The 18,960-nt window shown below is 39.1% G+C and overlaps 1 protein-coding gene across 3 annotated transcripts in view; it reads right to left on the reverse strand.

The window, feature by feature from the left end:
• The window catches only part of KIF16B (kinesin family member 16B), a 325,810-nt gene that overhangs the window by 15,658 nt on the left and 291,192 nt on the right, over window positions 1–18,960 (reverse strand). For all 3 annotated transcript variants that reach the window (XM_037043081.1, XM_037043080.1, XM_037043079.1), the window contains one exon: window positions 14,578–14,661. In XM_037043081.1, coding sequence (XP_036898976.1) covers window positions 14,578–14,661 — 84 coding nt within the window. The remainder of the gene's footprint in view (window positions 1–14,577; window positions 14,662–18,960) is intronic.

Consider the following 18,960-nt stretch of genomic DNA (forward strand, 5'->3'; position numbering starts at 1 on the left):
GAGAATCCATCACTGAAATGATTCCAGGGCATTTAGAAGATAGAAAGCCACCGATGAGCCCCCAACTTTTAGCTAACACCCCTCAGCCCAACTGTGGCACCCCCCCGGGGAGCAGGTCAGAGTGGCTGCCAGTGCTGAGGTCCCCAGGGACTCAGCTATGCTGCAGGCACTGCAAGGATCTCCTGCATTTTATGTTTTTACAAGAGTGAATTTTTAAGCCCTGGCTGGTGTAGCTCAGTGGATTGAGTGCGGGCCTGCGAACCAGAGGATCGCGGTTCGATTCCCAGTCAGGGCACATGCCTGGGTTGCAGACTGGTTCCCTGCAGGCTAACTCCCAGCAGGGGATTCACGAAAGGCAACCATACATTGATGTTTCTCTCCCTCTCCTTCCCCCCTAAAGATAAATAAATAAATAAAATCTAAAAAAAAAAACCCATTAAAAAAAAAAGAGTGAATTTTTATTTTATTCTATTATACAATGACTCTGTGTATTTACATAATTATACTTAAAATACTGAATTATATCTGTGATTGACATCTTAATCCATATCTATGACCTATACAGCTATAATCTACATCTATGTTAAACTTATACAACTATATTTATAATTATAATTTTATCTATATAGTTTCTATAGAAATTAAATCTATATAATTAAATATTATTATAGCACACCTAGGCTTATTTTCTAACTAGTATGTCATTGTATATCCCCTCCTCCCGTGAGTGTTTCACAGGACTGTGATTCTTTACAACACAATATGGAGGCTCCAAATGGCTACGTGGCTGCCAGATGGCTCCAGGAAGGGACTAAGAACTTTACTGCTGGGCCTTCTCTTTATCTTCACCTAGAACAATATGTGCACACTGGGGAAAAGAAAAAAAATAGTAGGCTTTAGAAGAAATGAGCCACTCTAACTGAATAAACAGGAATTCTAGTAGAAACTAACAACACAAACATGACAGTATGTATACATGACTCAAAATGGTCACTAATTCCATAACCATTTTAATAACAGGCACCACTGGAACATGGTTAATGTGTTTTCTACCATCAATCATCACATCTCATGTAGGGCTATTCTTTTCCCCTTTTAGCTGTATTTCTATCTGACATTTCCCCAGGGACCTGGGAACTAATTCAGTTTAAAAACCCTTTCCTTCTTACCCCCATTGTGATGCAGCAGGAATGTGAGAGGTAAGGGGTAGCAGAATGAGAAAATATTAAAATGGAATTTAATTAAGCAGAGTAAACAATAAGGTCAATAGTGACTTGAAGCTAACATCTGTTTCTGAACAAGGCAGCAACAGGTATGGGCCACAGAGAAGTGAGCTCATGCTGCATGCTCCTTTGTCTATGCCAGTAGTGATATCTACTTCTGTTTCAGAGGCAATGAGACATTTCATGAAACAAGGCAAATAGTGGTGCCCTGGTGTACCTAGGTAGAGAGGAGGAACAATCCTCCAGCTATTTAACACTGTGATGTTCCAGCTTCATTTCATTTTGCCTTTAAAAGTAAGCAAGCAAATAAACTGTTTTTACACCAACTTCATAAACAGAGCGTGCACACCTCTGAAGTCTCCCACCTTCTTCATCTGATGCGATTCCATAAATAGGAAAGGGGTGAAGAATCTTTATTACGTATTTGTAAAGCCCAAAACACTGTAAATGAATATGGGAGCTGGGGAGAAGACAGATGTTACAGTTTTAATGCTAGGACTGCACATGAGCTTGGATGATAATTTGGTTTGATATTAGAATATCAAAAGCCAAAAAAAATAAAGGAAATATTACCACTCCTGCTATATCTGGGGTAAACAGAAATGGCTTCTGTCCTGGTTAATTTATGTGTCAACTTGACTGGGCCACAGAATGCCCGGATACTTGCTCAAACATTCTAGTGTGCCCACAAGAGCATTTTTGGATGAGATTAACATTTGAGTCAACAGACTGAGTAGAGCAGATTGCCCTTGCTAATGCAGATGGGCCTCATTCAATCAGTTGAAGGCCTAGAGTACAAAAGAGCTCCTCCTCTGGCCTGACTGCTTTCAGCTGGGTCATCAGTCTTTTGTTGCCTTCGGTCTTGACTGAAAATATTGGCTCGCCTTGGGTTTCAAGAATCACAGTTTTCAGAACAGAATTTATACTAACAGTTCTTCTCCAGGCCAGTTATTCGTTACCTGAAAACAGTCTCGTCATTGTCCTCCCTACCTCCTGTTTCCCCTGCTCCCACCCATTCTCTCTACAGTAGTACATCTCATTCCTCCACTTCTCTGCTTAAAATACTTCATTGGCTCCTCACTGTGCTCTGAATCAGGTCCAAAGTCATGGAGACAGCTTCAGGATCTGGCTTTTCCTTTCCTGTCTACCACCACAGGTAGCAGATCAGTAGTCTGATCTTTCACATGCCTGCATGGGTCTCACCCTTGCCCTGTTGAATCAGAATATAGTGGAAAAAGGTTTGAGCATCTGTATTTTCCAAAAATCTGCTCAGGATTTGAGAGATTGACCAGACAGGTTTGGGAACCACTGCTTTGGGAATCATGCCCTCTGATAACCTCAAAGGTGGTTATTCATTTAGTTACAAACATTCATTTAGTTATGACAGTGGTGAGTAATTACTTACTGTCTCTGCTCCTACAGAACTGTGAGCTCTTTGGTGTGTATAGGACAGGCTCAATGCAAGCATGGGAAGTAGTTCCATTGTTCACTGAGCATGAACAATGACTGTCATAGTCACTGGACTGCTTTAACAAAGACAGCAAAGACTACAAGAGGGAGACCACCAGACAACACTTGCTTCCTCTGAAATTTGAGAGGATAATACAGTGTCTTGCCAAAAAAAAAAAAAAAAAAAAAGGAAGAAAGAAAGAAAGAAAGAAAGAAAAAGAAAATCAAACCTGAACTTGATCTAGCCTCTTAATGTAACTACTGGTTTTAAGAAAATTCAGGACTAGAAGCGCATGGTGAATGGACACTATGGGGATGCAATTAGCAAAATCCAAAATGTGAGAATTCAATAGATAAATCACATAGTTTCATCAACAAACAGAGGTTGAGAAAACAGAGGGAAGAGAAACCTATAGATTATATCACTCTTTAGAAACACATCAACCAAACAATTCCATGAATGGATATAACTTGGGTCTTAATTCAAGCATATCGATTGAAAAAAGTGAAAAATTGGTGTGGATTGAACACTGAAAGAATATTTGTTTATATTGAGAGATTAGTTAATTTGGAGTGTGTGAGTGTCTGAATGTGTGTGGGGAGGCATAGAGAGGGAGAGGAAGAGAGAAATAATGGCATTGTGATTATGTTTAAAAAATAAAGTCTTGCTTTTTATGATATATATCCTAAAATATTTATGGATAAAATAACATATCTGGTGTTTGAAATCATCTCATGTGTGTGTATGTGTATGTGTAAATGAAACAAGACTGGTCACATGCTGAATAAATGTTAAGATTGGGTGATGTGGGAGGGTACATTGGGGTTTATTACATGATTCATTCTGGTGCTGTATATAATGTCATAAGAAATAAAGTAAAAAAGAGGATACAGCTCATTGATTTCTGTTTTATATCTCAAAGTTCCTTTAATGCACTGAAGTTCAGAAAGCTGGACATGGTTGTATAACCCTTTGCATAGTAGAAATTTGCTAGTACAATAAAGCTGTGTTCTTTGATTCTAAGAATTCTTTTAACACCAGATATTAACCACTCCAACAAGACCTAGGTAAAGGCAATTTCTCTTATGCACCAGAATGGGCTGCAAAGAACTGCTAAAGATGAGTTACTCAGTTTGAAGGAGAAGTAGGTCCATGCCTATAAATGAGTATGTTCTTCCCTTCTTCTTGGGAAATTCTAGCCACATTTCAATGCTAAAGTTAATGTGCTCAGGTCCTTGGGGATCTTTGTACTAACTTGATAGAAGATCATTTCAACTTTTTGTCTGACAAAGAACTGAAGGGAATTTAGTTTCATTATAGTATAAAGTTAAGTGGCAGAGGAGGGGGAAACTAACATTGAGATTTCTTAAGTAACCCTTGAAAAAATTTTTTAGAAATTATATTGACAATATAATTAAATGTAATAATGGGTCACTTAGAATACTCCAGGTGGACTTCTGGCCAAGATGGAGGTGTAGGTAGAAACACTGTGCCTCCTTGCACAACCAAAACAAGGACAAAAACAATTTAAAAACAACAACAAAAAAACAACCAGAACTGACAGAAAATCGAACTGTATGGAAGTCTGATAACCAAGGAATTAAAGAAGACACATTCGTCCAGACTGGTAGGAGGGGTGGAGTCAGGGAGCCAGGGCAGAGAGGGTTTGAGGCAAAGTGGCGGCTGGAGGATTGTGGAGTAGGGCACAGCGTGCAAGGCAGCTGGCAGACCAGGTGGCCCCACATTCGTGTGCAGATAAACCAAGCAAAAATGGGGAGCAGGTTGGGCCATACAACCCAGGGTCCCAGCTTGGGGAAATAAAGCCTCAAACCACTGATTGTCCCAGTCTCACAGGAGAGTTCAATGGAGAGACCCACAGGGTCCTAGAACATGCACAAGCACTGAAAAGGACCAATTTGCTTGCCAGAAGTGGGAAAGTGACTGAAATCCAGCAGAGAGCAAAGCAAGTGCCACTGTTCCCTCTCGGACCCCTGTCCCACATACAGTGTCACAAAACAGTGACATGGCTCACCCCTCCCGGGTGAATACCTAAGGCTCCACCCCTCACTATGTAACAGGTGCATCAAGACAAAAAAAAAAAATGGCCCAAACAAAAGAAGAGATCAAAGCTCCAGAAAAAATACAACCAAGTGACAAAGAGGTAGCCAACCTATCAGATGCACAGTTCAAGTCACTGGTAATCAGGATGCCCACAGAATTGGTTGAATTTGATGCAAATTAGATAAAAAATGAAGGTTATGCTAAATGAAATAAAGGAAAATGTACAGGGAACCAATAGTGATGAGAAGGAAACTGGGACTCAAATCAATGAAGTGGATCAGAAGGAAGAAAGAAACATCCAATCAGAAAAGAATGAAGAAACAAGAATTCAAAAAAATGAGGAGAGGCTTAGGAACCTCCAGGACATCTTTAAATGTTCCAACATCCAAATTATAGGGATACCAGAAAAAGAAGAGGAAGAGCAACAAGTGGAAAACTTATTTGAACAAATAATGAAGGAGAACTTCCCCAATCTGGCAAAGGAAACAGATTTCCAGGAAGTCCAGGCAGCTCAGAGAATCCCAAAGAAGTTGGAACCAAAGAGGAATACACCAAGGCACATCATAATTACATTACCCAAGATTAAAATGAAGGAGAGAATTCTAGAAGCAGCAAGAGATAAGGGGACAGTCACCTACAAAGGAGTTCCCATCAGACTGTCAACTGATTTCTCAAAAGAGACTTTACAGGCAAGAAGGGGCTCGAAAGAAGTATTCCAAGTTATGAAAGGCAAGGACCTACATCCAAGATTGCTCTATTCAGCAAAGCTTTCATTTAGAATGGAAGGACAGATAAAGTGCTTCTCAGATAAGGTCCACCCATTATTCTTCCCTCCTTCTGTTTAGCAAAGCAATAAAAGGACAATAGAAAAATAAGAGAATGTAGGGAGGACAGAAGTGAAAGTGGAATAAAGAGAGACAAAGAGGAAAGGAAGGAGATTACAACTGCATGATGACTGCATGACAACTTTTAAATGATTTTTATCAACTATTTTTAGATGAAGTTATAGGGTCACAAAAAATTGAGGAGAAGGTACAGCGATTTTTCCATATACATCCCTACATTCACTATTAACATCCCACACCAGAGTGTTGTATTTATCATAATCAATGAAATGACACTGATACATCATATAACACAGTCTGTAGTTTACATGTGTAAGTTTTTATGTGTACATATTTTCACCTCATTCGGGTAAATACCAAGGAGTACAACTGCTAAACTGTATGGTAAGAGTGTGTTTAGTTTTGTAAGAAACTTCCAAACTGTCCTCCAAAGTGCCTGTCTCAATTTTGCATTCCCACCAGCAATGAATGGGAGTCCTGCTGCTCCACATCCTCTCCAGCCCTTGTCCCTGGAGTTTGGGATTTTGGCCATTCTAATAGGTGTGGGGAAGTACCTCATTGGTATTTTAATTTGCAGGCCCCTAACGGCATATGATGTTGATGAGTATCCTTTAGTATGCTTATTTGCCATCTCTATATGTTCTTTGTGAGATGTCTATATGTTCAGATCTTTGGCCCATTTTTTATTGTTTTTTAAAATTTCCTTATTGTTGAGGTTTTAAAAGTTCATTTTATATTCTTAATAAGAGTTCTTTATCAGATGTGTCTCTTGTGAATATTTCTCCCCCTAGATTATGGTTGGTCTTCTCATTCTCTCATCATTGTCTCTTGTAGAGCAGAAATTTTCAATTTTAATGAAGTCCACCTTATCAATTATTTTTTTCATGGGTCATATCTTTAATGTTATATCTAAAAAAATCATCACCATACCCAAGGCCATCTAGGTTTTCTCCTCTGTTAACTTATAGTTTTGCATTTTACATTTAGGTCTATGATCCATTTTGAGTTACTTCTTTTCTTTTTTTTTAGAAATTTGGGTTTTTATTTTTTAAGATTTTATTTATTTATATTTAGAGAAGAAGGGAAGAAGAGAAGGAGAGAGATATCAATGTATGGTTGCCTCTCATGAGTCCCCTGCTGGGAACTAGCCTGCAACCCAGGTGTGTGCCCTGACTGGGAATGGAACCGCGATCACGTTGTTTGCAGGCCCGCGCTCAATCCACTGAGCTACACACCAGCCAGGGCCATTTTGGGTTACTTCTTGTGGAATGTGTAAGTAAGGTCTATATCTAGATTCTTTCCTTTCTTTTTGTTATGTGAATGTCCAGTTGTTTCAACATATCACTTGTTGAAAAGATTATCTTTGCTCCATTGTATTGCTTTTGCTCCTTTGTCAAAGATCAGCCAGCTACATTTATCTGGGTCTATTTGTGGGCTTTCTATTCTGCTCCATTGATCTGTGTCTTTATTTGATAATAAACGCATTGTCTAGAATACTATAGCTTCATACTATGTATTAAAATTAGGTAATGTCAACCCTCTAACTTCATTCTTTTCTTTTAAAACTTCATTGGCTATTCTTGGGCTTTACTGTATAAAATTTACAATCAGTTTGTCCATACTCATGTAATAATTTGCTGGGATTTTGATTGGGATTGCAATGAATCTATAAATCAAGCTGGGAAAAACTGACATCTTGACAACATTGAATCTTCGTATCCATGAACATGTAATGCGTATTCATTTGTTTAGTTCTCTTTTTAAATTGAGTTTTATAGTTTTCCTCACATAGATCTTATATATATTTAGTAGATTCTACTTAATTTTTGAGGGGACTAATATTAAATAATGATGTGCTTTTAATTTCAAACTCCAGTCGTTCACTGCTGGTATACAGGGAAATGATTGGTGATTGTATGTTAACCTTGCATAGTGCAATTTGCCGTAATTGTTTATGAGTTCCGGGGAGGCTTTCTGTCAATTATTTTGGATTTTCTACATAGGTATTCATGTTTTCTGCAACAAGACACTTTTACTTTTCCTTCTGAATCAGTATACCTTTCATTTCCTTTTCTTGTCTTGTTGCAATAAATAGGGCTTTAAATGTTTAATTTTAAAAGTATACTCTACAGCACTATACAGCAACTGCCATATCATTTCTAGTATTTGTCATGTACCTGGCACCTGTTTAATATTTTGTGTGAATTATCTCACTTAACCCTCACAATCACTTGATGAACTGAGTATTGTCACGATCCCTTTTTAGAGGAGGAAACTGACTCACTGAGAGGTTAAGTAACTCGTCCAAGTGCACCAGGTCAGTAAGTAGCACAGCAAGGATTCATTATGAGGTCTGCTGGACTCTACAGTGTATGTAATCATTATTCTATATTAATTGAGGATGCATTATGGGCTGTATCGTCTATTGGGTGTTTTCACATGCCACCCTCATTTGATCCCCTCAGCAGCTCTGAAATTTAGTTCTTCTTGTTGCTGTTTCACACTGATAATAATGAAGTTCAGAGTGGGTAACCTGCCCAAAGGCGCACTATAAAGTGGTGGATCTAGCATTCTAACCCAGGGTTAAGCACATGCTCTCGTTTAAAAATGTTTAGTGTCAGAACAAACATGTGCTACTTGCTATTCAACACAACTTTAAATGGTTGCTCACCAAACATTCATTAAGGCCCTATTAAGGTCCAGATACGGCTCCAGGTGCTGAGGAAACAACAGTGAACAAGACAGCTGAAATACCTGTCCTCATAGAGCTTATCTTTTAGTAAAATATAAAACACTTAAAAAAACCAACCAACCAACCAATAATTCTCTCCAACCACTTCTAAGTGCCGTGACCAAGAAATAACAGGGGCGTCCTGTGGGGAGTCATGGGGTAGGACTGCTTCCCCTTGGGGCAGGTCTCTCGGAGCAGACTACATTTGAGCTGAGGGAGGTGCTCCAAGCTCAGAGATGTGTCAGCTGACTTAAATTACAATGAATAAAGTAATGAAGATCTGGTTGCCAGCTCAGAGTTTTAGGTTGGGAGCATAATGATGGAGAACATTTTTCCACTTTCCTGTGCGTTGAGTGCCAGAGTTGTTAGCCATCACCTCCCAGAGGATGCCATTTTGGAACAAAGAAGGTGAAAATGGCAGAGAGCAAAACTGTCTGAAGACACAGGGTGGGTAATTCCCTTCCCCCTCCAGGCCTCCCTGTGATTTGGCAGTTGTTCCTCTCCTTGGAAACATTCACATTTTAATTTTTGTTCCTTCTTGAACCACTAAGCGCTCATGAAAACTAAAGGGGGATTTTCCCTTCAGGTGGAGACTCACACTGTTTGATGTGATCATAAAGCACCAACTTACATCGATACTGTAAGAATTTCTGTTGTATAAAATGATTTTTTACTGGCCATTTGCCTCTAGAGTTCATTCTTTCTCATACTTCCTGCTCCCCCTTTATGACATTGCTTACTTCCATACAGTATGTAGCTTTTCATGTTGTTCCAACAATTCTACAAAGTAGATAATGATTTCTGCCATTTAGTAAGTTAGAAGCTGAAGTTCAGGGAGGCAAGCAACTTGCTAAGGTCACACAGACACTGGTGTATCATAGAGCGGGGTTCTAAATCAGGTCTTACTCTAGAACTTTCCACATTGTTCCAATAGCACACTGAGTCCCTCCCCCCTTCCTGAAATTAGCCCCAGAATCACAGCATTCTCAGCTCCTCTGACTCCATGAAGCATCAAGACGGGTCAGCCCCCAGACTCCAGCTCAATCTCCTCTAACATTTCTAGTCACCCAATTCCCTTCAAAAATGCTTTGCTACTGACAGTGGTGAATATGGACTAATACAAATAACTAGATAACCTAAATATAAATGTAAATATAAATAACCAGATAACCAGAAAAAAACGCAAGTGAAGAAGAAAATGTTTCCTTCTTCTTAAGGTACTTAAGGTGAGGTATTTCTTAAATCTCTGCATGTTTGATAATGGTTCTACCATTATCCACTTTGTCATGTCTGCAGAGAGTAGATAGAATGTTAAATTAAGCACAGAATTGCTAGGCATCTTTCATACAGCCAAATTAATGAAAAAACTCAAAGACTTTTAATTCCTGAAATTAACTCTGAAACTGAAAGGTCTCAACCAATAAAATGTATAAACCAAATGATTCTATTGTTATAAATTTAAGGTTTGAAAGAAACATAAAACTCAAGGAGAATGAGTAGACTGTATGTTACAGGAACCATAAGTCAGAAAAGTAACTCTCCGCAAGGGTAGGGGGCAGTCGCGGTAGAGGTTTCAACATAGGCAGCTTCTACTAATACCTGTATTTGGCAGATATTTGAACTATTAAGACTTTATTTTTAAGACAACTCTTTATTTCACTTATTTCATTGTTCCCACGTAAAGAATGATACCTATAAACTCTGAGTATCTGTTTATTGTAAGAAAAAAAACAGGTTTCTTGTTGAAAAAAAAGGGGGGGGGGATAAAAAGCAGCTGGGAGCTGTCCTAGTACTCAAAGCTAAGCTGTGGTGTTTTCCTGCCAACCTTAAACAATTTCAAAGAATACCCAGACCAAGCAAGGCTACTGTGTGACTATGAAGAAGCCTGACAAAAAAAAAAATCACTAAATAATCAAGTCTTCACACAGACAAAAACATGAACACTGCACAAACCATGTCTATGATCAAATAGCCCTATTTTGGCTCATATGGATTACTGCTACTTTTAAAAAATCAGTCATAGTTTTAAATTTATTCTACTCTTTTTGTCTTCTAGATAAGATTAAAATACTCAATCACAGAACCAACCTGACACCCAGTCCAGAGCAAAGCCCCACTTGCTTGCACTCTTCCCAACATTACTCAAACAAGCCCACGTTCTCTGTAACCCCTTTTTGCTGAGATGCCCCTAAGTTTCCCATGGTATGTGGTTCTTCCTTTGTGCCATGAATCACTAAATCTAACAGTGTTAAAAAAATTAGGTGTATTTCTGGGATCTCTGCTGAAAGGCGATGATACTTTTCTGTTTGTTCCTAGGCAGAGAAGCTCAAGGGAGCTGGGGACTCCACAGTGGACAGTCCTACAGTCAATGACCAGGGATCCATGCAAACAGAATTAACCAGCTGTGAATAACAGCTCCACAAATGTGGAGGAGCTGTGCTCACATAATAATGCTACGCCCCTGATCTCGGCCACCATGGACAAAAGCTCAATGTTGCTAAAATTATCAGAAAGCATTTCTGTTTTCCAGATTACAATTTTACAGGTTGAATAAAAAGCTGCTATTAGAGCAAGAACTCCCTCATATCTTCCAGAGATCACCATGAATAAGAATACTCACATAATGTTAGTGTCTTTGCCCTCAGACATTGCTGTCCCCAACTGAGAAACTCACATTGTTCCACTTTATGCCTGTGAGTGGGTGGTGCTCTTTGCCCATCCTTGGCTCTTACAGCTCCCTGGCTGCTGTTGTTGGCACAACCCCAACTCCTACCATCTTTACTATCACCAGCTTACCACCTAACATTTTTGAGTGATTTTCCTCTGTGCATGGTCTCATTTAATCCTCAGGTCAACTCCAGGAGGTGGTGGTATTGCTGTTTCTCATTTTACAGGAAAGGAAACTGAAGCAATGGTAGTAAATAATTGCAAAGGAGCAGAACCAGAATTCAAGACCAGGATGATGCTCCAAGGCCCACACTCTTAGCTACCACATTCCTTTTTATTCTTTTAAATAATGCTTTAGTTCTTAATATGAAAATGGGGAAGAGAGAAAGAGGTGACCTAGGGTTGCTGCATGTTCCAGTACTTTCAAGAAAACTTCCTAGAAATTTTTCAAATTCAGTAATTCAGATAGGAAATAAATTTGCACAGAAATAATCTGACACCGAGCATAAAGATATGCTTTAAAAATAAACAAAGCCATAAGCAACTGAGATTCAGAACGTCTGATGAGCCATGGAATGAATATGTAAAAATCAACAATTATAATAAACATGTTTCTTTAAACAAAAACCAGTAAGAGTATAATGAAAGGCCATCCTTTCAGTCATGGTCAGTGAAGAGTCAAGAGCTACGTGGAAGTGTATGCTACTGCCAGCGTGCCACCATTCTGACATACACTGGCAGTTCCTTATGATTCAACCTAATGAACAGTAATGGTATCTGGTTTCAAATATAGTAAAAAGCACCTTTCTGCTCAAAGTGACAGCCTCATCTGCCAACCTTTGTTTCCTTGGCTACCATCCGGTTACAAGAAGGGACATCACACCTGGGAAGTGTTACTGTCAGAATCCTCTGACTGCCTGAGGGCAGGATCCGCCACAACACACACACTTAACACTGAACTGGTTCCGGCCAGCTGCAGAGGCAGACTGGCTTGAAGGCCTGCCCACATTCGAAACCTTCAAATGTATGGTGTGAATCTTTGATTTGAGCACACGGTGAAATCAGGAACAGGCCAGATTCTGGAAAAACTGGCTCCGGGTGTAAAGTTGGTGTGATGACTTTTTTTGGGTGGAGCTGATGCGAGTTTATCAATAAGAGTGCTAGAGGCCCAGTTTATACTCCTCCATTTACCATCATCATGTTCTTACTCACTCCTGCCTTTTATGGTGCAGCGTGTGCAATGCTACTGTTCTTGGGCCTCCCCCCTCGATCACCACCGCCACACATACAACTAACATTCCTCTCTTTAAGTAAGGAAATTAATCTCCAAGATATCTCGTGAGAGTTGGAAATTTCTGCTACTACCCATCATTTTTACAAATCATTATTTTAACAGATTTAACTTGGAATGTCCAAACGTGGTGTCTGTGTTTTTAATGTGAAAATATTTTATACTGTTTGGTAAGAAGCTCAAACTCAAGGTCAAAATCTTGGAAATGTTTTAATAGTGAGAAAGATTAAAACAACTGAACACTTAAAATACTGCTTTCTATAGCTGACTCAAGGTGAGGAGGCTTATAATGTTGCACTTCTGGATTTTAAAAACTGTCAGAGAATTCCTTTTGAGCACACACTATGTATGCCAGTGTGTATCAGTGCAAACGTGTTTGAATGAAAACCACCTTTCTGTATGTGTTTATGTATTTAAGTTTTACCTCTGGATAATTTCATACAGGAAGTAAAACGTTTTTGGAGAGAAAGCAATGTCTCATTTATATTCCATATAATGCCTAGTACTGTCTTCAGTACTTATTAGGAATTAAAGACATGTACAAAGATTTAAATCGAATGGGAAACTCAAGGAAAGTAATTTTGTTCATTTTCCATAAAAATGTGAAGCTGAATTATGCTTTCTCCTTGAAAAAACCATAATATTCAAAAATTTAACTGTCAACATTAGATGAAACACATTTAATTTAAAGTGTAAGTGCCTATTTCCATGAGGTATGGAATCATTGTATGAAGGCCAATGCCACAGGTAAGTAACAGTCGCAGGCAACAGAAAGGATCCTTGTATGGACAGAGACATTAAATAGGACTTTGTTCATCAATAGGTGACAGCTAAGTGATTAAGTAGAAGATACTGAAAGAACAAACAAGGCACCAGGAACGAAAGTCAGCCCTGAACTCTGCTCTCATGCTGGAAGCTGGAATAGAAAGATGTAAGTCACTCAAAGCTGTTCTCACAGACGCACAGTAGAAAAAACGCCCAGTCTGCCACGGCACGGCCAGGTTGCTAGGAATGACAATGGTCTATTTCCTGCTGTTTATAAACTTGTTTCTATGTACTGTTATTCTCCCTGTTTTCACTGCAGACAAGTCTAGATCACTGAGACAGCTAAGGGTTAGGTACAGAAAATCATCCCTGGTTCTACTGTTATTAAATTTCTTGCATGATACAATCAAACCTTCAAGAAAATTTGAACAGCAGGCTCACCATGATAATCCTTCCCTTGCAGGCAAATTCTTCACTTGGATAACAGTCTCATCCCATCTTGCAGGATGATTTTTAGAAGCCTGCAGTGACACATCCAGAATTCAGTCCTAGGAGTTCCAGGACCTCTTCAAATGTGTAACTTTATGGTTTAACTCAAATGCCTGCTTGGAAGCATGGCCACACCCTGAAACTTGTCTGTCCTCAGAATAGTTCTGTGCTGAGGATCCCAAACCTCTACAACGCCCCTCACAGCCTGCAATCTCTGAGTTTTCTATTTCTCCATGTCCCCCACTTCTTTCCTTTGGCTCTCACTGGAATCTCCAGCCTCCGGAAGTTTTCCTAATCCTTGCTGACACACTGTAGTGAGCTATTTGTAACCTTATACTGTCTTGCCTCAGTGGCTCACAATAGCAGGAGAGTAGCCACCAATTTAGGACGGCTTGTGGCTGTGCCTCAATGCACACACTCAGCGCACTAGCATCAGATTCCAACCAAGTTAGCGATTCCATCCTGAAAAGAAAAACACACTCTCTATAATATATAAAGTGGCCCACAAAGTGTGTTAGCAGGGAGGCCTGCAGAAAAAACAGTTATCTTGAATCAAAGTTCTACATGTAGCTCCTCAGAAGACTAAGTTAAAGTAAATTAAAAAAAAAAAAACAACACCTAACCATGACTAAAATAGGTATGTGTCTTTTTGCTCCCAATTATCTTGAAAAAGTAATGATGCAATACTATCTTCAGTTAATTAATTCAAGTTTTTTTACAGCAAACTTCATACCTTCATCTTTTCTTCATACCATCTGTCTATAATGAATATTTAGTTCTCACCCACAACCTGCTTCCTAACCCTCAGAATAAAAGTAGCTCCTTAAAAACCAGAAAAAAATGTTCTGCTAACCCACAGGGGGAAAAGGACGTATTTTAAATAAATCGATATCATTACTTTATAATCTACTGCTGCCATCTTCTGCGTCAACGAAGCAGCACCTGAATTCACATTCATGGAACAAGGTAGTAGTGTTGTAACAGGATCGATTCTCACTGGTCAAACAGATGGCGAATTTTCTACACACAGAGAAAGAAAAGCTTCATTCCATTACCTCCAAGTGACTCCGCCTCTCAGCAATCACACGTTCATCTTTGTTTCCAAATAGTTTCTTTGGAGGGAATTCAAGGGTAGCGAGCTGAAATACATATTTTATGAGAGATGCATTAATATCACATCTGTGATATCTGGGTTATTAACCTACTACTTGGGATGTCTCTCAAGGGATGAAAAAATAGCAGGCCCGGCCTTGCTTTGCCATCAATCAACTGTGGACCTTAAACGGATCAGGCAGGGATCCACAATGGTCACATGAGAAGGCAGGACAATGGGAGCTCAGAGAAAGGACAGCCACGAGTCTCAATTTTTTGTTTCAGACAACATTAGACTCTTTGCCATGTAACATTTCACAATTTTTATTTTCAAAATACAAGTTTGTTCTTTTTACACCTGTCTTATACTAGAATTCAGTTATTTTTGTGTTGTGATGTGAACTGGGAAACCCAACTTGCACAGCCACCTGAACACTTTGTACAATAGTTCTAAGACCTTTGCTGAGGTTCCTTGAACATTCCATACAGGCTTTCACAACCACTACTGCAAACGAAGCCTGTCCCTGTGAGAAGAGGACTTCTCCTCAAATCTTTTCACCTCATTTCATAAAGAATAAATGTTCAGGATTTGTTTTAGGCAGGTCTTATAATCTCACGGTTATTTTCCTTATGCTTTTCTTCTTGGATGTATAAGAATCATAATAAAAAGGTAAGTGTTATTTTAGACTCCAAGGCAAGAATGAGCCTGTAATCTGGTAAAAGCCTGACCAGTCAGTGTCACGTGGGCTGAATGAATGCTAAACAACATCATTGCTGGTGTCGATGGAATCCACCATTTGCTTCCTTCCTCACTTTATGAGGTTCAGACAAATTGAGAGTCCACAAGAAAAGAATCAACAACCTTTCTCCCACAATACAGGTCCATGATACGCCACAAAATTCCTATTTTATACATATGTAAAGCCTCTTGTTGATTTAAATTTATATTGCCACAGCAGGAGTCAAAAATTAAGGACTAGCATCTGTACATAGAGTACTTCAAAAACAGCATTAAAGTAGAATATACATACCGAAGATGCACACACCCTAAGTGAATATAACTTGGTGAATTTTCAACATCTCAACACACTGTAACCACCCATATGGAGAAACAGAACATACCCAGCACCTCAGGAAGTCCCACACGCTCCCTCCCACCCCCTACAAGGGCTGACTGACTTCTAACAGCTTAATTTAATTTTTCCTGTTTTTGAACTTCATGTAATGGTAAATTATATAAAGTAAAATGCTGGGCCATGTGTTATGCAAGTGTTTGTTTGTATTTGAAGTTATCAAATGGTTTTCCACAGTGGCTTTGCTAAGGGATGCTCCCACCAGCAGTGACTGAGAGATCCAGTGGCTCCAGATCCCCACCTATACTTAGAACTGTGGGGTCTTTTTCATCTTAGCAATTCTGCTGGGTATGCAGTGATTTCTACTGTGGCTCCTATTTGCTTTACTCTAATGACTAATGATGTTGAACATCTTTTCACATGCTCATTGATCATGTGATTAGTTATTTTGAGAAAGTGTCTGTTCAATTCTTGCCCATTCTTTATTAGGGTAATCTGCCTTTTTCTTATTAAGCGTCACTCTTTATTTTCACTCTGTTCAGTGTCTTTGATTACTTTATAGTCCTTTTTAAAGTTAACTGAAGTCAGGCAGATGCTTGCTTCTTTCATACTCTGAGGCTTCTACCAAAGCAGAAAAACCTTGTGTGGTAGGGCATATAGCGCCTCTAATCCTTTTCTCACCGATGTTCCAATTTCATTGCTGGCATTCAACTTTAAAACCAGTGTAAAGTAAAGTAAAAGACTATGGGTACTGAGGTAAGACAGACTTAGTTTGAATCTTGAATTGACTGCTAACTAGCTAACTATGTATGTTTCTCTGAGCCTGACTATTCTCTGCTGAAAATAAGGCAGACAGTAATACTACACATCACTGGGTTTCTGTGAAGATTTGGTGAAGCAATGTCAAATGGACATCAGCTCCAATTATTACTTGTCAGAGATCTGGTAATGACTAAGAAGGTAGCATGCGTGTTTTCTTGTATCCTTTCCCCATCCCTGGACTGGTGATGTGGCTTTAGGGAGCAAAGAATTTTCTGGAACCCTGGCCTCACTGACACAAACACACTTTCCATATACTGCAGCTTAGAAAAGACAGGTAGGCCAGACTTGTCGTTTGGGCTTTATCCAGCCTCAATTTCATCTAGTACAAATGTTTCCTCACCTTGATATGGTGATGCTAAAAGCTTGGCAAGTGTGCTTTCACAGTTGTTTGTTTTGTCATTTTCTTATGTGGCTAACGAGGTGATGTGGTTTCTGTTGGGGGAATTTTATAGTCACACCTGCACGCTCCATCAGAAATGATGCACTACAAGGACTTCAGGAAACTGAGCTGGGTGTGGACTAAGCATTTAGATATCCTCATACTGGACAGTAGTATTCCATTCTGAGATGAAGGCTAGTATTTTATGCTATTAATATTCACCCTGTGAAATAACTATGTAAAAATTATGTGTAATACTGTTGTTTACATTTTAGGAAGGAAAGAGCAACTTTACATGGCTTTTAGGCACAGAATCATAGGACTCCGATATTCAACCAGCTAACTTTAGAAGTGAACACAGGTCCAGAGTTAAGTGACTTAGAAAGGTTCAAAGGCATGGATGGGATGGTAGACTCCAGAGGAGGAATCAGAGCTAACTCCAGGTAAAGGATGTCTGCCAGGTATGGAAGAGCTTCTTCTGAAGCGGTTGAGATAAAGATTCAGATCAAAGAAGCTAAAGAATTATGCACAGCTGCTAGGCAGTGATCAACATCCCCACAGGAGCTGTTAGTGGAACCTCACTGAGGACCTGTACCCACCAGGAGAGGGACAGGGGTCAGCAACAGCAGTGGGAACAATGAAAAGGGATGAGCCTGGAGGCAGACGCCCAGAAATCCACATTAAGATTAGTTAGTCCCTATCACCTTATACTGGACATAAGAAAATAAATCAATAATGGTGAATATTCTTATATATAGTTGGAGGGTTGAAGCAAGAGTAAAAAAAATGGGGCAGTTGCAATGTGATTCGTGATAGAAATGCATGCTATCAAGTCCATGTCCTACTGGTGGGGACATGAACAAACTAAAATAGAAAGGCAAGGCAATGAGGCAAAGTATAAATGGAAATATGGCCTCCATTAAAGTAATTGTATTTACACTGGAACAGCTTTTCAACTCTCCTTCTGACAGAATGGAAATTACCTCCATTTCTCCTTTTTAAAAACTCTTAACAGTGCCATTTGCTATCTATAAGCTCTTAAAACAAACACAATGAAATTTCCAACTTTGTCAGTTAAAAACGGTTGAATATGAGTGATTTCATCTGCTTAAACCCTGTATCAGACTGACATTTTCAAGAAACCACCAGGGCAAAGATATATTTCTACCTGCTTTACCTGACAAGTGTAAATATTCTCATATTTTCAGATTATCAGTTGGTTATATCTAAACCAGCATTTGTTCAAAAGAATATTTCTTAGAAAGCATTTAAAAATAATACAAACTAAAAATAACAAATTAAAAATATATGTAATAGTGAAAGTTTGTAGTTGAGGAGCTGGAACTGCAGAGGAGGTGGCCCAGGAAGCCACTTAGGGACTAAGAGTTGTGGATGCGGCACATACAGGGACACTCAGCCATCTGAGTCGGCCCCTCTTCCAGCAAGAAAAGACCATCACAGTCTATACCTGGTTTAGAGCAAAGAGGGCAGGAACTCCATTCTCGAAACAGCAATATTATAAAAATCCTTAACGAGTTTAGAAACCTGACATAGAAAAGAGGCCTGCACTTTTTCTCCCCACAAATGCAAAGCAACTGTTTCATTTACTTTAAATAGAGAGCAAAAGCAATCCTCTGTTAAGTTTCCAATCTGGATTATGAATAATTTAAATTATAAAAGTATTTTTTTAAATGGGCAATTTACCAAGATCAGAAGGACCACTGGTCAGGACAAATAATGTGTCTAGAGTCAAAAAAAACAACAACAACCCTCTTCCATTTTGTTTGAAGTGTTTCTGTCTGAAAAGTACTATCTGCAACAAATTATGAACATACAAGAGGCTCCCAGAGCAGGTGTCGCAGGAAAGCCACTGACTGACTTCTCCACTAATGTCCTACGGACACCATCTTTCATTTAACTACTTGGCTACTTTCTCAAGCAAACAGCAATTTTAAAATCAATTATATTACCTGGATATTTTCATTTTGTCTCAAGTTCTTTATATTTACAATTTTTTTAAATCTAGCAGATGGTCTAGATTTGACTTCCATGAGCTGTACTGTCAGGAATTG

The sequence above is a fragment of the Sturnira hondurensis genome, unplaced genomic scaffold (genome assembly GCF_014824575.4).
Source record: "Sturnira hondurensis isolate 20B ecotype Veracruz unplaced genomic scaffold, ASM1482457v3 Scaffold0003874, whole genome shotgun sequence".
NCBI lineage: Eukaryota > Metazoa > Chordata > Mammalia > Chiroptera > Phyllostomidae > Sturnira > Sturnira hondurensis.